At 39.2% G+C, this 21,058-nt stretch overlaps 1 protein-coding gene and 2 long non-coding RNA genes across 3 annotated transcripts in view; 1 reads left to right on the top strand and 2 right to left on the bottom strand.

Moving 5' to 3' along the window:
• Positions 1-5,958: 5,958 nt before the first annotated feature.
• On the bottom strand, positions 5,959-6,707 carry LOC134220701 (uncharacterized). The gene is made up of 3 exons (XR_009982009.1): positions 6,578-6,707; positions 6,416-6,522; positions 5,959-6,350 (listed from the first exon to the last, which is right to left on the bottom strand). It is a non-coding gene; the product is annotated as an uncharacterized LOC134220701 (long non-coding RNA).
• A 1,469-nt stretch (positions 6,708-8,176) lies between these two features.
• Positions 8,177-9,050, bottom strand: LOC134221031 (uncharacterized). The gene is made up of 3 exons (XR_009982175.1): positions 8,957-9,050; positions 8,812-8,880; positions 8,177-8,325 (listed from the first exon to the last, which is right to left on the bottom strand). It is a non-coding gene; the product is annotated as an uncharacterized LOC134221031 (long non-coding RNA).
• A 147-nt stretch (positions 9,051-9,197) lies between these two features.
• The window catches only part of LOC134225208 (uncharacterized), a 36,636-nt gene continuing 24,775 nt past the window's right edge, over positions 9,198-21,058 (top strand). Inside the window, exons 1-2 of the mRNA XM_062705083.1 lie at positions 9,198-9,879; positions 11,165-11,566. Coding sequence (XP_062561067.1) covers positions 9,706-9,879; positions 11,165-11,566 — 576 coding nt within the window. The 5' untranslated portion in view covers positions 9,198-9,705. The remainder of the gene's footprint in view (positions 9,880-11,164; positions 11,567-21,058) is intronic.

Raw genomic sequence — 21,058 nt, 5'->3', positions numbered from 1 at the left:
CCACAAAACCATCACAATCCGAGTTATTCTTCAGCGCTCAGAAGATTTCCATCTACCATGGATTCGACCCTGGTGCGACAGAAAGAGCATGACTGTCAACTACTGAAACAGAAATGAAAACAGAGAGAATTTTCTCTCTGGTAAAGAGAGCGTGACGCTTGTCAGTTTTGTTTTGTTGAATTTCTCCCTGCATTCCAGTTAGAACGGAAGCTCTCTCGTAATAATTGTTCGTAATAAATTCTTTTTAGAGGGTATCTTTTGACAGCGCAAAATGTATGGAATATTACGTAAATAATGACATCATAAAGCGTATTTACCCTGATAGCCTATTCAGATTACGCCATTAATGACATAATAATTGGCGTTTCAGGGTAAATACGCTTTATGATGTCATTATTTACGTAATATTCCATACATTTTGCGCTGTCAAAAGATACCCGCTAAAAAGAGTCATGAAGAATTTATTACGAACAATTATTACGAGAGAGCTTTCGTTCTAACTGGAATGCAGGGAGAAATTCAACAAAACAAAACTGACAAGCGTCACGTCTTTTTTTTTGCCAGAGAGAAAATTCTCTCTGTTTTCATTTCGTTTCGTAGTTGACAGTCATGCTCTTTCTGTCGCAGCAGGGTCGAATGCATGTTAGATGGAAATCTTCTGAGCGCTGAAGAATAACTCGGATTGTGATGGTTTTGTGGAAAGCATTTTATATGATGAAAAATAATGTTGATAATTATTTAGTCTCCACTTATTCAACATGAATTGTTTAAAAAAAACAGATGCTCTCTAGAATTAACATGAAGTATTTAACTTAAACCTAGATTTAATAGAACAAATCGAATAAATTTTCAAAGTTCAAGGGCCAATGCGGAAGACAATTTAAAACGTAGGAATGGTTGTAAAACGAATATATTTAATAAATAAACATGATTTCATAAATTGTTTCAATTCTGCTCCTTGAATGGCTTAATATACTTTGGATTTCAACATTTTTCACGTGGGACAACTGTACGATTTGATGGGATGTATATATAAAGTACCTTAAATAAAACATGGATTGGTAATTAATGCATGCAGCAATTAATGCAGCAATTTATTTTTTTTTTTTTCAAAAATGGAAACTGAACCATTGCGTTCTACTCGACAATCAATGATACAGCTTCTAACAAAATCGAATCGTGTGAATGTGATATAATTTAAACTGGATTTTGGATGAATTAATAATAGAGGTAATAAACTATAGAGGACGATTGTCGCTGCGGTTCCCTTTGTTATCGTCCCCAAACATGTTGGGTACCTATCTGTCAAAACGTACTGATTTCTCCTTCGTTGACATTTAGTGCCCTATCCTCGCCAGCAAAAGATGTTTCGCTAGTGACGACAGCGACAATCTTCCTCTATAGTTTATTACCTCTATTATTAATTCATCCAAAATCCAGTTTAAATTATATCACATTCACACGATTCGATTTTGTTAGAAGCTGTATCATTGATTGTCGAGTAGAACGCAATGGTTCAGTTTCCATTTTTGAAAAAAAAAATTAAATTGCTGAGTTGCCCTTCAAACATGGAGATACTGGTGGAAATACATTTTAGTTCGATAATATTTCTTGAAAATTGGTCCAATCGTCCTTTTTTTATTTATTTGTGAGAATTCCAAAAAGTATCTAAATTTTTCTATCAAATCTCCGTTCGATCATAGTACAGAATCAAAATACTTTTTAAACTTAAAAATAAATTGATGAATAGGCTGATTCCCCGAAGAACGGCGCACCCAACTAATGAATGTAGCTTCGCTCATTATCCTTAATGAGAGCTTCAAATATTATTCGAAAATCCCTTTTCATATTTTTTTTATATTTTTTTTTTCGTAGAAACTTTGTTCAGAAAAAAATGTTCGATTGTCGCCACACAAATGCTTGATTTCGCAAATTAAATTTTAAAACTCTCCTTGAATTCAACCCTGTATTAGCGTGCAAATGAGGAAACATGGAAACGTCAAGATATATTATCTTGCTGCAGTCTGAACACCTCGTAATAATTGGATACCCTCTCACTTAACAAAGTCATAAATAGCCCAATCTGAATAGGCTATGAAACGCCAATTATTATGTCATTAATGGCGTAATCTGAATAGGCTATTAGAGTAACATTCCTTGCTGGGTTATATTGAAATCTAGATTTGGGACACGGAGAAGAAAATATGGCAAACAACCAAATTTTGAAAAACGGTCGTATTAGAGCAAGATTTTTGCGAGAAGATTGAAAAATTCGAACCGGGGTCCGACGGTCGACTGTCGGAAAGCTGTTCCGCAAACGTCAAATCACTTGTTGCACGGTAAAAATTTTTGGTTTATTTTTTCGGTGTGAATGTTGATTAATAAAATCAACGGGAATATGCAACTTTAAACGAGTGTTACATGCCGCTATATTTTTTAAACAAGTTTCATGATACTTTGAAGGCATTTTGTCATATATTTATGTGATTTTGAAGCATTTTAGATTTCTCGAATATTCTTGATATCAAGAAATATCAACACTTTTCGTACAGTGCATGCCATTTTGAAGTTTCCGACACTCAGTCTGCTTCTTCTTCTTTGCTCAGCAAAATTAGAATTTTTCTCTTTTCTCGCAATACCGGGCGCGAGTGTTAGCCGTTTGGCAGCGCAGTATCATTACTTGACACTTTACCGGTCGCTACTAAACGCGCTGCTATAACAATAACTCGACTGACAGGCCACCAAATTTGGTAGCGCGGTAGCGCTGCTAGTTGATAAACTGTCAACTGTCAAACGTCACCGGTACGGAATGGGCCTTTTCACGAGACGTTTAAAAACAGCTGATTTCATCGTCAATTGACAGTTCTTCTATGAAAGTGACAGCTTCGGACTTGCAGGCCTGTTCAGCGGTTGTAAACAAGTGCAGTCCCGGCAGTGTCACATGAAAAGGCCTATACAGCAACCAACACTCAGGAAAATCGACACATACTTTATGGCAAAAATCCATGTATTTTGAAATATGGGGCCGTTCAAAAATTACGTCCAAGGTTTGAGGGGGGGAGGGGGGTCAGAGTTTTGTGACAGTTTGTGACAGGGGGAGGGAGGGGGGTTCGTCTTATGTGACATCCATCCACAAGAAAAAATCCTGAAAGCATTTTAGGAACAACTTGCATTTTAAAAACATATTCAAACTGTTAATAAGGGACATAAACTCACTATGTTATTGTAAAAATAGTCAACGAAAAAGAAAAACCAAAATAATTGCCATTAGAAAAATGACACATGTACGTACAGGGGGAGGGGGGAGTCAATGATTTGTGACAGTTTGTGACAGGAGGGGGTGAGGGGGGTTGAAAATGCCAAAAAACGATGGACGTAATTTTTGAACGATCCCTATGCATATCATGCGTCGGCACATACTTAATTGCATACAAATTCACACATGGATTCTATGACCCACATGGATAGTAGGGTAACTGTCCTATTTTGAACCCCTAGAGGAAGAGCATCCCAATATATGCTTATATCTATTGAAATACAGATTCGATATGGGAGGAAGTGACACTATTTCATAGATGAAAGTCTTATTTATGAAATGGAAATTCGAAATGAGCTTCAGTTATTGATAAATCAGTGAAATTTTCCATTTTCTGAAATGAAAATATTCTTCGTTTTGGACAGTGCAATATATTTTGGACCCCTAAGGGTCTGTCTCATTTGGAGAATTAAACTGAAATTAAACTTAAAAGTGACATTACATTAATTATGCCTGCTCGCAGTGCAAGATTACTTTTGACAGATATCGAATCATTTTGCATCGATGTCTTATTGGAATTGCTGGGCAGCACCACCCGCATAGCTGTGAACAATATCCTTACTATGTCCTATATTATCCTTCACCATTTGCTACCATGCCTGTACCATGCTATAAAACATGCATCGTAACAATAATCCAACTCTACCATGAATTGTTTGAACAGTATGACTTATGGTAATTGGACAAAATACATTATGTGGGAAGGGCGGTTAAGTTATGTTACAATAAAAAATTGGTCGTTTTCCAGAACAAAAATTTTCAAGAATTATAAAGGATAATGTTCGGGTATAATCCACGTTTCTCAAAGATAACAATATTGCTTATTGTGTGATAATAATTTAACCTTATATAAAAAAGCGAAATGTACCCTTTTATTTATTAGTATTTGAATCTTGATATGAATATTTGCAAATCTTTCAATTTTGATTTAAAACACACATGAAGTTAAACTATTTTATATTTATTTCTATTTTTGTTGAACTAATCTAATAAACCGTTATGCTTCTTAAAAGCTTCTAAAAACGATTTGACCAATTGTTTGAAATTTATGTTCTTACGTGCTATATGCGAGAAAATAGTAGACTGTGGGTTTGACTATCAAGATGTTACTACCTACGGTGATATTTATTACATTTGGCTTATTTGTATTATCATGAGGTGGAATTAAATGAAATATTACTAACTCGGTTTATGACAAGTGAAGACTTTCCCTTGGAAGGTTTAAATAATAATTTTCATCAATTCAATACGGGAAATTACCAAACAAATCGAATACCTCACATAAAAATAAACATTCCCCATAGAGGGATATATGACAAGCAAAAATGGTATCACATGTTATCAATTCATAATCACATAATCACATAATCACAAGTATTACAAGCTGATCGTATTTGACGAATACGATTCTTTGCATTCACCAGAAAGTGCTCCACCCGATGTAGCACTGACATAGGTTCTCATTATTCGTTCCCTGCCGAATCACCAAATCGATCTGGTTCACTTCATCAATAATTTCCCGTCATTGTTGTTGGTGCCGTCCGCTGGGTATGTTATGTAGTTGATTTCCTAGTATATCACATCGTCGGCGGTTGAGTTAGCCGCATTCATTATCCAATGTTGAGCATTGATCGCCTGAAGATCGAATGGCTCATCAACGCTCTCCGCTATCAACGTCAGTGGCAGTTAGCCGCATTCATTATCCAATGTTGAGCATTGATCGCCTGAAGATCTTATGGCTCATCAACGCTCTCCGCTATCAACGTCAGTGGCATTCTTAGATCACCGTTTTTTATCCGCATCTAACAGGCGCCCGTTCAGCAATGGATCATTCTTGCGTCCGTCGAAGCACGTTCATGACGCTTTCACATATTCGGCGGTATGTTTCTTATAAGCCGATTACTTCCACCCCGTTGATTAACATTCGTATCAAACGGGGGCATTTTTCCCGAGCGATTTGCAACCTCGAAACAATCGCCAAAATTTATATGATGAATATTACCACTCAAGTGATCCAACATCATAGAATCGAGTCAGCGTGTGCGTACCACGTATTAGCGGTTTACAGTGCCGCACCCACCCAATCAAACCGGAGTTAATGCTTAATGACTGCGTAACGTTGGATCGGTAAATTTCTCCTGAACGTATCCGGATCGGTTAACACACATCTTCGTGACCCTTGAATCTGAACATTACTCTTTTCCAGTGGAGCCACGTATGCAAAGTTGCAAAGGCCTCTGTTTCAAAGTGATCACCTGGTGGTTCGATTGGATGCTAGCGATGCGGATTCGCTCCTCACCGGGAGCATAGCTTCGGTGCGTTACTGATCATGATAGGCTAACAATTTTGGAGTACCAACGAAGTAAGCATTGTCGTGAAATTCAACGGAACATCTGACAAATCGGCATCAACATTTCAAAAGGGCGAAACTGCTTTGGTAAACAACAGCTTCTCACGTCGCTGGTGGGCTAATTTGAGCTCACCCACCCAATCCAACGCCACTGATGGAAGCAGCGAATCCTCTTCTTTCAATCAATGGTGCTGAACGTTGTGGGTGGGCTCAAATTAGGCCACCAGCGACGTAAGAAGCTTTTGTTTACAAAAGCAGTTTCGCCCTTTTGAAATGTTGGTGCCGATGTATAAATTCCAGGCTTGATTCAAGTCGTGTATAATACCGAAGCTCTTCTAGTACTGCACCATTCCTGCACTTCGTTGAGATCCTTTCCACAGTCATGATTGAACAAAGTTTCCTTCAAAGTCTTAGGCCCCTTCGGCAAGTGCTAATTCCAGTGTTTCAAACATACGTTCAATATTCCTCAAAACCTCTAAAATGCAAATGGGATAGATGCTTCGTCCAGATCCTCATGTCACTGCTCGTGCCACATGCAGAATGTCAACATTCCTCACTGCACATGATCGCTCCGTTGCCTAGACTGAACCCATTTTGAGCAGCCCGCCGACAAGCACTGAATTCCGAATTGTAAGCAGCGGTCAAAGGGTGACACTTTTCGGTATCATTCATTGTTGTTGTATACTAGTCAATGCAGAAGTTATATACCTATAAGACCAAAGCAATCCGATTTGGAAAAGTTCTCTTACCTTCTTTATTTAGATTGTAATATTTTTCAGCTGAACTAGTCGGTGCGTCCGTCGGTGGCTCACAAAAGATAACCCGGATCCCTTCCATCATCAAATCTCGAACTATTCTGTAAAATGCGAATTCATTATCTGGAAGAAACAATTCAATTCAATAATACTTACGCTTTTTCTGCTTTTTAATTCTAATCACAAGATTTTGAGAAGAAAGAAAAACATCTCAAACTGCTAAACAAAACACGGCGATCGAACTGGAGTTGAAAATTAGTCTGATGCTCCACACACACAGTTTGAGCTTAACATTAAAGGATATATGTAGTAAATTAACGATTGAATTATATACTCTTCCTGAATGTGTGTGTTATATTATTTGATGCAACATTACTAAACGACGATAAAAACTTTTACTTGCCATTATTCCAAATTGTAACTTTTTTACAAATTGCTATAATATAATTTTCTATTGTTGACATAACTATTTTTTACAGTAATGAACATTAAACTAACAATAAGGCAAACGTTAACAATTACCAAAATGACGGAATTGATGTTGCAAATGGTGGACAAACCAAAAATGGTTAAGGTTCAAATGCTAAATGGTGTTCAGACAAACCATCACCACATATCATCAGGTTAACCTACTGTTAGTGCCATATCCACGACGGTTTTTTATTATGCGGGCAGCCATTCTTATTACCGGGTTATTTAGTTTCTAAATAGGAATAAAAAGAAAATCTGAAAAATCAAGCTCTATCTGGTAAAAGGGCGAATGTCGCAAGAGAGAATTCTCTTCGTCGACCGAGTCGTCGACTTCCCCTCTTTTGAATAAAAGTGACAATCAGGGTATTTCTTTGCAGTTTATAACCTCAGAATGCAAGTTCGCATTGTTTTCTATCGTTCTGAGGTGATAAAGCACAAGGAAATCCGCTGCTTGTCACTTTTATATAAAAGAGGGGAAGTCGACGAAGAGAATCCTCTCTTGCGACATTCGCCCTTATTCCAGATAGAGCTTGAAATTTCCAAGCCCATTTTCTCAGCTTGATCAAAATGTTATATACATACGCCGATTTGAAAAAAGTTCCCGAGATATATTTCGTTGCGTTACTCGGGCAGCACGGATCTGTTGACCCAAATGACGAACCCCTCACATAACGCCCGGTAACGTATTACAAATTGATCCACCAGCTCCCGGCGTTTAGAGAAAAAATGACACGTTCAAAATGTCATTCACGCTCGTTCAGCTGAACTCAAATCTGGGTCAGTTTAACTCAAAATCGGAAAAACTGGCTCAAGACAAAATTGAGTTAATGGGCTGTAACTCAATTTTGAGTCACCTTGGAAGTATAGATAGTGGAATATATAGATGAGCGAAGATAAATCCTCTGTCTCCAAACGAACTGTCAAACGTGTCTCCAAACGAGCATGACGTCACGATTTCAATGGAAACGTTAAGGGCTGTGACGTCATATGCGCGTGTGCACGGGCAAAAAAATCGACTCAGCCATGCTTTCGCTCATCTATAGATTCTACTATCTATACTTGGAAGATATTCTATTTTGAGTTACATTTACCCAATTTCATAAAATCGCATATTTATGAGTTTGCGTTTGTCATTCCAGAAAAACAATGTTTTCAATATTTTTTTAATTATAATAAAGATGGTTCTGGTGATAGTTTAAAAACATTTTATTTCTTACACCGAATGCTATGTACATTGTTTCAATAATATAATACATATAAAGAAATTAATTCAATTTTGTTATTGGTAAGAAGTACAAGGAAGCACGTAATATCGTAGCCTGGCATGATTTTTGTCGCTCCGAAAAGTGTACCATTCCTCAGAAGCTCACACTTTCCCATAGCCTTCAGAGCCTGAATTTCAGGCCGAGATAGAACTCCGATACAACAAGTAGCTGCAAGGAAAAGATATGATAGTCTTTGGATCAAGTTGTTTATTTAATCACACTGAAAAGATATTAGGGGTATTCACTCGACGGCGTAGGTTACTGCGTATCTGTTTATAGAAATGTTTTATACATGATCCCAAAGGACATATTTGAAATCACCTATGAAACATTTCTATAAACAGATACGCAGCAACCTACGCCGTTGAGTGAATACCCCTATTGCATAATACATATTTGTGATACAAAATATATTCAATCAAGTTGAAAAATGGAATGAGGGACTAGCGAAATTGAATTTTTCTCATAATCCATATGTTAAGCTTCTCTTCGCACCTAATTAGATTAGCACACTAGTAGCGAAGTTAGGTTTAATGGATTGCGTTCGATTAAGATTAAGTTCGGTTTAATGGATTGCAAGAAAAATCGAACTGCAGTCCCTCATTCCAGGTTCCAACTTGATTGAGTATATTTATACAATACTTCTAAACTTACCGAAAAGAAACACTCTCCAGATTGTTTTGTCTTCATTTCAATCTTTGTGCTATTTATCGTTCAACATATCTGCAAATTTAATATTTAAAGAAGAAGAGAATGGTATTTATAAGTTTATAGCGTTTAAACGAATTGTATAACTCACGTTTTATAATTGAATATGATTTCTGATTATCTTCAGCAACCGGACTTCGCCATTTTAAAGAAATTTTCAAGGTGAACTCAATTTAGAGTTTCCTACTTATTTATATTTATTTGGGTAACAGTCACTCAAATTCATAAAACTCGGTTACTCAGAGTTTGACGTTTCGAAGGAAGTTATTAATTTGAGTTAAATCGACCCAAATTTGAGTTCAGCCGAACGAGCGTGTTTTTCTCTGATTTTTCTTCGAAGTTTGACGTCCGTGTTTGACAGGCTCGGGTGACGCATTTTTTATTGCCCTCTTTTTGCATCCACCGCACAGCAAAAAGGAGTGATTTTTGTAAAAGTTTATTCACTTCATTCGCGTCATCTGCCCACGCAAAAGCCAGTAGTAGTCTCCGGTGATTCGTCGCGGTTTGAATTTCGACTGAGTGCGATAATATTCCGTGGATATTTTGGAAGGCCGTTCTGGTGTTTGTGGCAGCATTTTCACGTCGGTCGCTGTCTAAAAATAAAGTGCAGTTAGGAAGCGCTACAGAAGCGAAAGTAAATCAACCAAATCGCTTGGTGCTAAGTGCAGCTCTGGGAATTATCCCGAAGGTGCTCTGTGTTTGGATTTAATTATTAAGCTAATCGCCCTTGTGGTAATTATTGATTGATAGTCCTAGTTATATAAGTACATAGTGTCGGTATACAAAGTATCGGAAATTTCCGAAGGATTGTCAGCTTTGTAGACGTCACACAGAAGGAAAATGTCCGGCAAAAGTTACATGGCCAAGTTCATGATTCGGAACATTGTCCAAATGGTGGTCAACTGTTCCTACATTTGCGTGTTCTATATGATGCTGCTGAGCTTGCTGGACACGGCGGGGGTCGGTGCGAACAAACTTCCCGAAGAGGACGTATCGATGGTGACGGAGGTGAACGTAAGTATTCCCGCTCGATATCTAATAAGTGCTGAACTGCAGTCCTGTTTCTAAATTACGTTGGTCTTGGCCGTCATGGGAAGTCTTTGTTGTCGCGACACAGATACACATCAGCTGGCGACAGAGCAGACATTTGTAATGGCCGGAGATAAAACTGTGCCTTCCGTAGTTCAAGCTCAACGATCAAACGCGTGGCAACAGGCAGAGCAGGCTGAGGATGGATGGGTTCGAAAAAAAAGTTGGAAAACTTTCTCAACTTCTCTGGGAATATCGGTTTTGGCCACATAAATATATGAATGCAAGAACAGTATGGGTGGGAAATCTCGATAAGAATTGCTTATTGAATGTTAATCTGTGAGGCAGCAATGTTCCTGTTAGGGGATTTTGAAGGCCAGCAAGAAGAAAGAGAGGAGATAAAATTGTTATCTGAAAGTAAATGAGCGTTCTGTATTGTGTGCTGTGTTGAAACAGCGGGGCGAACAAGTCGGCATCCGATTGATTTATGGCGCATTAACTCTGTACTGAATTGAAGTGCAGTCAATCACGAAGAGTTTGCTTTTGCTTCTACGTCTAATTATGTCAATGAATTTAATACTTGAGAAGTACCAGCTTTCCGGGGTTATTTTACCTTTTAGGAATGTTATTTATAAACGCATGTTTGAGTTTTCTAAACTGAAGAACTCACACAATAATGCCTTTCGCAATAAATAAAGAAAGGAAGGACATTGAGAGGAAAAAAGAAGAGAAGACAACTAGAGAAAAGGAAGTATGAACAGAAAAAGGAAAATTAAGAAAAGGAAAAGACAGAAAGCACAAAGAGAGCAATAGGAAAAAAAGGACAGAGGGAGGGAAAAACATGGGAGGACATAAAAAGGAAAAGATAGAAAAGACAGGGAAAGAAAACCAAAGAGAGGAGCACAATTTAAAAATTATGTTACGAAAATTAAATTATGCCCGCCACCTCCTCCCGGTTTTTCTCCCAATTTTTTTTTCAAAACATTCTTTAACAAATCCGAGGAGTTTTTCCGATTTTTTTTTTCATTTTTTAAGGGGGGCAAGGGGGGTAACCTTTCGGAGACCAGTAGGACATAATTTTAATTAAATATTTGTAACGGTCTTATGTGTGTAAGCTTATTGAAAAAAATCTTACGATGTTTAGAAGTCAGTGTCTTTCACAGTTCCACATCTTATTTGAAAAGTTGTTTTTTATAAGTTCCATAAATCTAAGCAATCAAATAATCTATACCAAACTAATCATGTCATTATTTCCCTCTCCCCATTTCAGAATGCAGACATCGGCAGCAGTGACCTCCCCGCGGAAAAGTCCGGCGGTTTCTTCAACTCCGAGGTGGGCTTCGTACACGCCTTCGTCGCGTCGTTCTCGGTCATCATCGTGTCGGAGCTGGGCGACAAGACGTTCTTCATCGCGGCCATCATGGCCATGCGGCATCCCCGGCTGACGGTGTTCACCGGTGCGATTGCCGCCCTGGCCCTGATGACGGTGCTGTCGGCCGTATTCGGCATGGCGGCCACCATCATTCCCCGGGTGTACACCTACTACATCTCGACGGCGCTGTTCGCCCTGTTCGGGCTGAAGATGCTCAGGGATGGCTACTACATGTCGGCCACCGAAGCGGCCGAGGAGCTGGAGGAGGTGCAGTCCGACATTAGGAAGCGCGAGGACGAGGTAGGTCCACACGTGCTTTCCAAACATGCTTCCTCATCGCACCATTTCTGACCCGAACACAATTTCGCGTGCTTTTGGTAGTTTCGGCACCTCCCTCGTTTGGGAGGTGATCGGAATCTTTTGAGTTGGTTCCGTTTTGTAACTAACAAGATTTTTTTTTTTTATTCTCTTTATTTGCTGAAGTTTGACTCTTTTTTCACTGTTCTAACCCCCTGTTGGTTTCGTCTGTTTTATAGCTGTTTCTTCTGATAGAATAATGTTTTCAATTAGTAGAGATAAAGGAAAAATTTATCAGTCACCGGAATTATAAGTTCAGTTTTTATTTTATAGAATTGGATGGTATTGTACCGCTACACAATACGTTTTTTCAACCTATTTCAATTATAACACCGATTAAAAAAAACTGATTTCATCAGCATCACCTATTCATGCGTAACAGCGTAAAATTTCCAGCATAAATGATCGGTTCGCTCTAATCAGTTTACGTGACATCGTAGGCGGTATCATTATTGAGTGACACAAACGATCTATCCCTGAAGACAATGGAGGAGTCGGGTGGTGATAAATCCAAAACACCGCAGTACGGTTGTTATCGCCCTAAGTGACGTATATTTTTGGAAAGGGTGATATCAGTCATCACCGCACCGGTAATAGACTCATTTTTCATGTATCGCACGATCATGCGCTAATTCTGGAATCATTAATGCCAGATAGGGAAGCGTGTATCTGGCAAAGACTTTTAATGTCATTCTCATCTCCAAACATACGTGACTTAATGAGCGTGCGCCGTCACTGGAATCAAGAGAGTGTCCTCCCGAAAACACATGATTCAGAATTTTATCTTCGGTTCCTATTATAGGATGGCAAAAATGTAGGAAGGCAACGTTCAGTCACCCTGTATCCAAACCTTGTAGATATTACCTTGTGGATACAACGTTATCAGTAATATTTCAGAATCCTTTAAGTGTTCGCTGTCCGATACCGTGCACGATGTCCAACCAGTGCCATGTAGTTCGTTATTTTCTTATCTATCATTTACAATAAGTATACTGCGTACACTTCCATTGGCAATTGCAGTACCTAATACAAAGTCTAGCAATAATGTGACACGGGCCTTATTGATAGTGTCGTCACAAATTAGTCAGAGCAAGATTTCCGAATGAAGTTTGAAAATAAAGACGTTTACCAGCAAATAAAAAAATGTTAGTGATATACAATCAGAACAGAAATAGACTTTTTGGAATACAAGATAAGTGCATATTTATTGCATCAAATATTTGCTCATTTGTTTCAGATTCATTCCAGCTGTTTTGGCTCCAGTCTTTTCTGGAAATTTAATTGTATTTGCTTTCCTATGCGATACATGTACGCAGTTATTGTAGTAAGAGTATCTATTTTTGCGGAATAATTTTGGTGGCCTCTAAAAATGCGTTTAGATTTCTATTTGTTTATTTATTGTGTACATCAACAAATTGTTTGTAATCCTAATAATGATTCTGAAACTAGTATAGTCACTACAATAATAACTAATTAACAAAACAGTATCACAACGAAAAATCAAATTGCTGTCTAGGACTAAAATACACTTACCTTGCAGATGCGCGTCAGCTACTACAACGAAAAACATTTACAAAACTACGGCGAAACGCATCCCTTGTCAAGTGGTAGTCAAATACTGATGCCACCCTATTGAAAACTCTCTGTAGCCCGTTCAATTTCAATTTATTTATTTTTTAGCATTTCATACATTTGTGCATTTGTTATTCTTCTGAGTTATGGACTACCTTTCAAGCAGTTTATTAATTCCAGAAGCAAACTATACTGGTATTTTGGTTAAAAGTGAGGAAATTGAACAAGTTGATTGAAAAAGTTGTTGAAAAACTTTCGTAATTGCTATGAGGGATAGGGATAGTTAAAGGAAAGGGAAAGCTGAACTATTCAAATATCACAGACTAACCAAACTATGGGCTCAAAGAGTCAAGCAAATCCAGTGCGATCCAGTTCAGTACGATGGAAAAGGTTCAAGGTGAGCATTATCTTCAGAATTCGGGTTTGCTTCACCTGAAGTTTCTTTTTGTGGCTCTCTGCGCAATCATACCAGGCGGGAAATGCATAATTCACGCCTTGACACTGCCTTGTGAATGAGCAATTTTGAATTGACGTCTAGATGTGAGTGCCTGTTTACCAGCGGGTACAGTAATCTGGTGAGTTTGTCGCCTTTATTCAGAGTATTCTTGATATGGGTGGCAAAAGTAAGACCTAGGTATCTCGTATCATCCGACCAAGTGTGTTGACGTCCGCATATAATAATTTCACTTAGTGGAAATCTTTGTGGGCTGCGTTTGCGAGTAAACAAGATTGCCTGTGACTTATCAGCGCTTGGTCTTCATTTCTCACTTGTTTTGTTAGTTTTCGATCGTGTTTTGGGCAGATTGGAGTTTAGAGGTTACAACAATCTAGTCGGAATCCGATGCAACGAATGTGGTGTCGTCAGTGAAGAGGAGGTATTTAACATCGTCAAGTATCACCAGGTCTGCAGTAAAGATGTTGTACAGCGTCGGATTCAAGACAGCACCTTGTGAAACCCCAAATGGTACGTTGTGCCGGTTGGTAGGATGTAGAGTGGAAAGTTTCCTAATTTAATTTTGTGCATTTTGTTCCTGCCATACAGAATCATCATCCAAAAGCTGATTAAGTAACAACGGAAGTAGCATGCCATAATATTAGTTAGTAGTTATTAGGAGTATAATAAAATCATTTTTTGTCTAACGTTCAATCGAAGCAGACGTCTTTTACTAACTCTCATCAGGTTATGGGCCTGAACCTGAAAGCATCAAGTCTGCATTGAAAGAAATTGACAGGCAAAAATAATATGGAGAAAATTGGAGTGTGAAAATAGAATGACACCAATTATTCTGACTGAAAGTTTGAAGTGGAACTTCTACTTGTCCGCGAGAAGCATGGGAAGCGACCCACGACAGCGACGGCTCAAGGCAATGTACAAGCAAAACTACAAAAACTGGAAGATCATTTCGAGAAACTTGCGATCTCTGGTCAAGAGCTTGGTAAGGATCTGAAGGTGAACAATGTGCTCAGTAGTCTACCGGATTCGTTCGCTACTCTGATCACTGCTTTGGAGGGTCGTCCAGATGCCGATTTAACGATGGAATTCGTGCGTGGTAAGCTAGTAGATGACTCTACTAGACGAAGAAGCTCAAGTAGAGCAGAATCAGCGTTGAAAACGGAGTTTAAGAGAAAACCAATATTATGCCATTTCTGTCAGAAACCTGGACACAAGCACAAAGATTGTCGTCAGTGGATGGAACAGCAAATAGCGGAAAATAATGAGAGATTTGTCCAGAAATCGATAAATCTGCAAAAAGCAAAGTAGCAGAGAAAGGTAGCAAAGAGTTTTGCAGCAAGACCATGCTGAGGGTGGCTAGGTTCGATTCCCGGCGCCGTTCTAGACAATTTTCGGTATGCAAATTGTCTCAACATTCCTGGACATAAATGTATCATCGTGTTAGCCTCATGATATACGAATGCAAAAATGGTAACTTGGCTTAGAAACCTCGCAGTTAATAACTGTGGAAGTGCTTAATGAACACTAAGCTGCGAGGCGGCTCTGTCCCAGTGTGGGGATGTAATGCCAATAAGAAGAAGAAGAAGAAGCATTCTGCCACATGTGTAACGAAGAATCCAAGTTTCTAGATATTGATTCAAGTGTTGTCGTAGAAGTTACTTTAGCTGATGGAAAGCAAATCAAATCGAAAGGTATCAGGACATGCTTGATGGAATTGCTAGATGAAAAAGAAAACACGAACACACTAAAGCTAAGCGAAACTTCGTTAATGCCGGACCTAGAAGTCAACTCGATGTCAGTACTGAAGCTCACAAGCAAAGGGGGCAAGGTTATCTTTTTACCCGATGGATGTGTCATCGAGAAAGGCGGTTTGATTGCGGCAACAGCTTCCACGAGAGGCGGTTTATATTACGTTAATAACGTTCACACAGCGGCGAAGGCCATGAAGGTTTGTCATCAGTCTGACTGTTTGCATAGTTGGTATAGGAAGTTAGGACATCGAGATAACAAGGCCATACTGAAACTGAAAAAGTACGAACTTTCATCTGGTATCAAAATTCGTGATTGTAATTCGAGCAGAAGTACGTGGGAATGTTGTATTGAAGGAAAGATGACGAGATTGCCGTTTCCAATGAAAGCAAAGCGTAAATCGAAGACTATTTTGGACGTTATACATAGCGATGTATGTGGCCCAGTGAATATTCAAACTCCTGGAGGATGCCGGTATTTCTTAACGCTGATAGATGATTTCAGTCGATACACGGATAATACTGAATAAGAATCTCAGAGTGTTATATCAGATCCAGAAGAAGAGTATTTCGATCTTACCAGTGGAAACAATACAATAACAATGTAAGATACAACAGATGAAGAAGATACTGCTGTCCAGAGAGATATTCAGGAGGAGCCGGAGGTTGTAATAGAAAATCCGGAAAGCGGTTTGAGGCGTTCGTTGAGGAGCAAGGTATTCTGCCGTCACGATACCGTTACGCGGCGTTAGCAGCACATTTGAAAGATCCACTACCATCACGGAAGCTATGAACAGTCCACATTGGAGGGAGTGGAGAGCTGTAATGGAGGATGAAATGAACTCTCTAGAAGTAACAAGACTTGGAGTATGATGAACCTGCCAGCTGGGTGTCGTAGGGTGCAAAAGGATTTTAAAAACAAAGGAAAATGATCTAGGCGAAGTCGTACGTTATAAGGCGCGCTTAGTGGCACAAGGATATACAATTCGCTGCAAGAGGTTTTTCGTTGAGCCAGGAGAACAACTATATAAAGAAAATAGCGAATTGTTTCGGCTTAAATGATGCAAAACCTTCGAAGGTGCCGATGGAGCCTGGCTTTATTCAGCAGTAGGAGGTGAGCGAACAATTACCATCCAAAGACAAATACCAAAGTTTGATTGGTGGTCTGCTGTACATCGCAGTCAATACTCGACAGACATAGCTATTTTTGGATCGTATTGCGGATTGGAATGAAGCTAATCGTACGTTGCGCTATTTAAGTACGACATGCAAGCTGAAGATACGACTTGAAAGTGCCAATGACAAACGATCGATTGGTTATGCCGATGCAGATTGGGCAGGCAATGCAAACGACAGGAAGTCTAATACCGGCTTTATTTTCCTGTTTGGTGGAGCACCAATTACTTGGGCAGCGAGAAAGCAGTCATGTGTAGCACTTTTAAGTACAGAAGCGGAATACATTTCTCTTGCGGAAAGTGAATTAGAGCTATTCTGGATTTTGAAATTTTTTAAATCAATTTATCAAGAAGTAAAAAACCCGGTGGTAATAGGAGAAGTCAATCAAAGTTGCATCAAATAGTTCACACAAGATTCTATTAAGCAACAGCGTAAGCATGTGAATACTAAATATCACTTCGTCAAAGATCTATACCAAAATGGAACTATCGATGTTGTATATAATATTCCAACAAACAGAATTGTGGCTGACATCTTTTCCAAACCACTTGGGCCTGTAAAATTTGAGTATTTCCGGAGTAAGCTAGGACATGATATTAATTAGTACTTATTAATGGAGTATAAATAACGTTCAATCGAAGCAGACGTCTTGTACTGACTCTCATCAAAAGCACCTGAATACTTTCCTCGCGTGAAGCTGTTGCGTATCTCCTTTACAAGACGTACGAGTTGATGGTTAGTGGATTGCCCTTTGTTGAAGCCGAACTGTTGGTCAGGAATAATGCGGGATTTTTTTAGTTGTTGTTCCATACGTTTTAGAAGCTCTCGTTCGAGCAGTTTGCTGAATTTTGGCAACAGATTTATTGGCCTATAGTTGGACACGTTCGTGGAATCCTTGTTGGCTTTGGTATGGCAACTACAACAGCGTGTTTCCAATCGTTCGGAAAATACCCCAGTTTGATGCAAGCGGAGAAGATTTTGGCGAGCAAAATGTGTGCCTTTCGGGGTAATTTTTTTGAGCACACAGTTTCGGATGTTATCTTGACCTGGAGACTTTTTGGACTTGAGCCTCCGTATGGTTTGAGCAACTTCCTTCGGACGATTTAGCCAAGGATGAGCACCGGTTGTGTCTGGTCGATAAATGCGATGGACTCGTTCACCGCGGTAACAGTTACTGGATCTTCTGTTATTCGATTGGAAAATACTTTTGCAAAACTTGTGGCTAATAGCTGCGCTTTCTCAGTCGAAGAGGCAATAATATTATCACCTTGTCTCAAGGGAGAACTGTACTTAGAGGTTTTCCGCAACGCCTTAGTAATTCGCCAGAGGGTGTCGCGGTTGTTGTTCAGTGTGCTCAGGATTTCTTTGAACTTGCTGAAGTTGGCTTGGTCACACTCCTCGCGAAGTTGGCTACACTAGACATTGCACAATGGTCAAAAGAGTTGAATCTAGCAAGACAAAAATGTTTGCGCCAAAACTATTAGTTTTAGATATAGGGGAAACCGCCAAATGTTGAACGGCTAAAATTCTTGCCTATTGTTGAACGCCCATAAGAAATGCACGTGCGTTCAACAATAGCCGAAGAAATTAGCCGTTCAACATTTAGCGAATTACCCTATAGCACAAAACAGATAGACATCATAGAGCAAACTGCAATTTTCAAAGTAGGCTCTTTGTGTATCAACAATCGACGAACGGCACTCCCGTATATCCAAGGCAAAAGAAAGAGACAGCAAAGCATGCGATGCTGCTCTGTCTTATACGCGTTGTTCAGTAAAGCTTGACTTCCACCGCTAGGTTCGCTAGCGTTTCAAATTCATGGAAGGACCACATTCCACGGCAAAGATGCCTATATGTTATGTGCCTATAGTATCTTTGGAAAAAAAAATATTATATTTTTGCATGTAGTGAAATTAGGGTGGTCCTTATATTTCAGAAGTTCATAATATTTTTTTAAACATTTTTCGGTAAATACTTGTGCAATGTTCCACAAAGTTGTAGAGCAATTAATTTTGAGCAACTTTGCCGAAGAAACCATTTTTCTATCACTTACGGTTCACAATTTATGAGCTTTTTCAATAAATACGTTAGGGCGGTTCCTAAAAATCGGTATTCTTCACATAACTTTTTATACATTCATTTCTCGCATAAACCGTTTTTTTGCAAATATTTTTAAGTATTAATTTTTGAGGGATACTTTGTATGGACCACATTCAGAACTTCTAAAGGCACATCTTTTTGTTGAAGACCCATTGACCTATCTCGTTTATTTATCAATTTATAGCCGTTTTTCGATTAAAAACATATTTTTTCAAAATGAAATAAAACGCTTTAAACAAAAAACCACTTCTCAGTTTTCCCACCATAAACGCAGAAAAGTGTGAGCCTTCGAATAGAACCAATAGATTGAAAATCGGTTTGCTCCATTTTGAAATATACGCATATGAAAAAAAAACTTTAACAAAAATGTTCGTCTTCAAAAGTCCTAAAAGTGCTCGAAACAAAGTTTATGCGAGAATCGAATGTATAAAAGAATATGTGAAGAATACCGATTTTTAGGGACCGCCCTAACGTATTTATTGAAAAAGCTCATAACTTGTGAACCATAAGTGATAGAAAAATGGTTTCTTTGGCAAAGTTGCTCAAAAATTAATTGCTCTACAACTTTGTGGAACATTGTACAAGTCTTTACCGAAAAATTAAAAAGTTGATATTATGAACTTCATATAAATAAGGACCACACTAATTTCACTACATGGAAAAAATCGTCAAAAAATATTATTTTTTTCCCAAAGACACTATATATATAAAACTAATAGTTCTGGCGCAAACATTTTTGTCTTGCTAGATTCGACTCTGGGACCATTGTGCATAAGGGTTGCTGACGTTCAATCACCTTTCTCTTTCAAGCGCATAAAAAGGATGTGGTTTGTTTTCATCGGGAAACGTTTCCCGATGAAAACAAACCCTATCCTTCCTAGGCGCTTGAAAGAGAGAGGTGATTGAACATCAGCAACCTCTATTGTAGACATGCTTGTCTGTAAGCTCGAATATAGAGTAAGAAGTTGTTGCTGCTTTGTTTGACAGTTGGCAGGACGGACAAACATTTCTCTCGCTAGGGTGAGAAATTCTGACATTGAGAATAGATTGCTGTTGTTTATTTGGCCTTGCAGCACATGGGCAGATTCCCGTCGAAGGAGCAGTTGTCGAACATTTGGATCAATTTTCCAACATAGTTCTTTGGAGTTGGGCAGCCGCGAAAGTTTGCAGTATTGCATTGGCACATCTAACCGATTTGCGTGTTTCGTTTTTGTCGACATGCTGCAAATCTGCTTTCTTTGGAAGTTGGCACTCAGTTGAAAGATGTTTTTCGCCGCACAAGACCCATAGCGTTCGAAGGTTTCAATTTCGCATAACATGCCCGAGTCACTGGCATCGGTGACATTGCACAGCATCTGTAGATCGACGTTCATAATAGCGCCACTTCACGATGACGTTCAAGACTGATCTTGCTTTGCGCAGCTTCGAAAGTTTAACAGCTCCTTTTACGAAGTGGAGAAGATATAGCGCACTTTCTTCCAGGCCGATAGAATAACTTTCACTGGCTGCTCAGCGGCAGGGGTGTAGGTGTGGAACTGGATGTCTCATTCCTGGAGCCCTTTGATGGTGCTATGATAACCTTCTTTCCACGCGCAGTGTAGTGATACACCCGTTTTGGTCGCCTTCATTTGGTATTCGGTATACTGATTTTTGACATCAGCTCTCATATCTGCCCGATGGTCTTATTGACAATCGAAATTGCAGGGATACGAATTTTCTTTACCTTGGGCACCTGGATTGTTGTAATCGGGCTTGGAGTTAGCGTCGGCATTTCGATTTCATCCTAAATATCTTCGTTCTGCAGTATCTCAAACTGGTTGGTCACGTTGACATTAGCTTTATGCTGTAGTGTGCCATTACCGTGCCGTGTTATTACTGACGATGGATCGCAGAGGGTGGAGATTTGAATCGTTGTTGTCGATTCTGTGGTTGTTCTGCCTTGTCTTGGAATGGCTCCAGGAGGTCAACTGCGGCTTTGTTTGTACGCATCCGGGGAGGCTTTCTGCGTGTTCAGGGTGCCGATTTATGACCAACTTCTTCGAAATAAAGTAAAAAATCGATTATTGCAGGGTTGCCAGCTGTAGCCCGTTCAGAGCGTTGCTCAAACCATAGTAGGTGCGGCGAAGGGGAAAGAGCGGAGCAGAATGGATACGTTTGCGTGCGTTTTCACTGTTTTCCCATGGCAAAACTGTCAAAACGCACGCAAACGTATCCATTCTGCTCAGACCTGAAGTCTCAACATTATGCTATTCCGCAATGCTCGATGTTGCACGTTAATGTTAATTTATGGCAGAATGTATGAACATTTCTCGGGTACTTATTCAAAAGGACGTATGTGATTTTGTAAACAAAGATTCAAACGTCGATTAGTTCGATCTGATAGCC

This window comes from Armigeres subalbatus, chromosome 3 (assembly GCF_024139115.2).
Source record: "Armigeres subalbatus isolate Guangzhou_Male chromosome 3, GZ_Asu_2, whole genome shotgun sequence".
Lineage (NCBI taxonomy): Eukaryota > Metazoa > Arthropoda > Insecta > Diptera > Culicidae > Armigeres > Armigeres subalbatus.
This window is presented reverse-complemented; position numbering and strand designations above follow the sequence as displayed.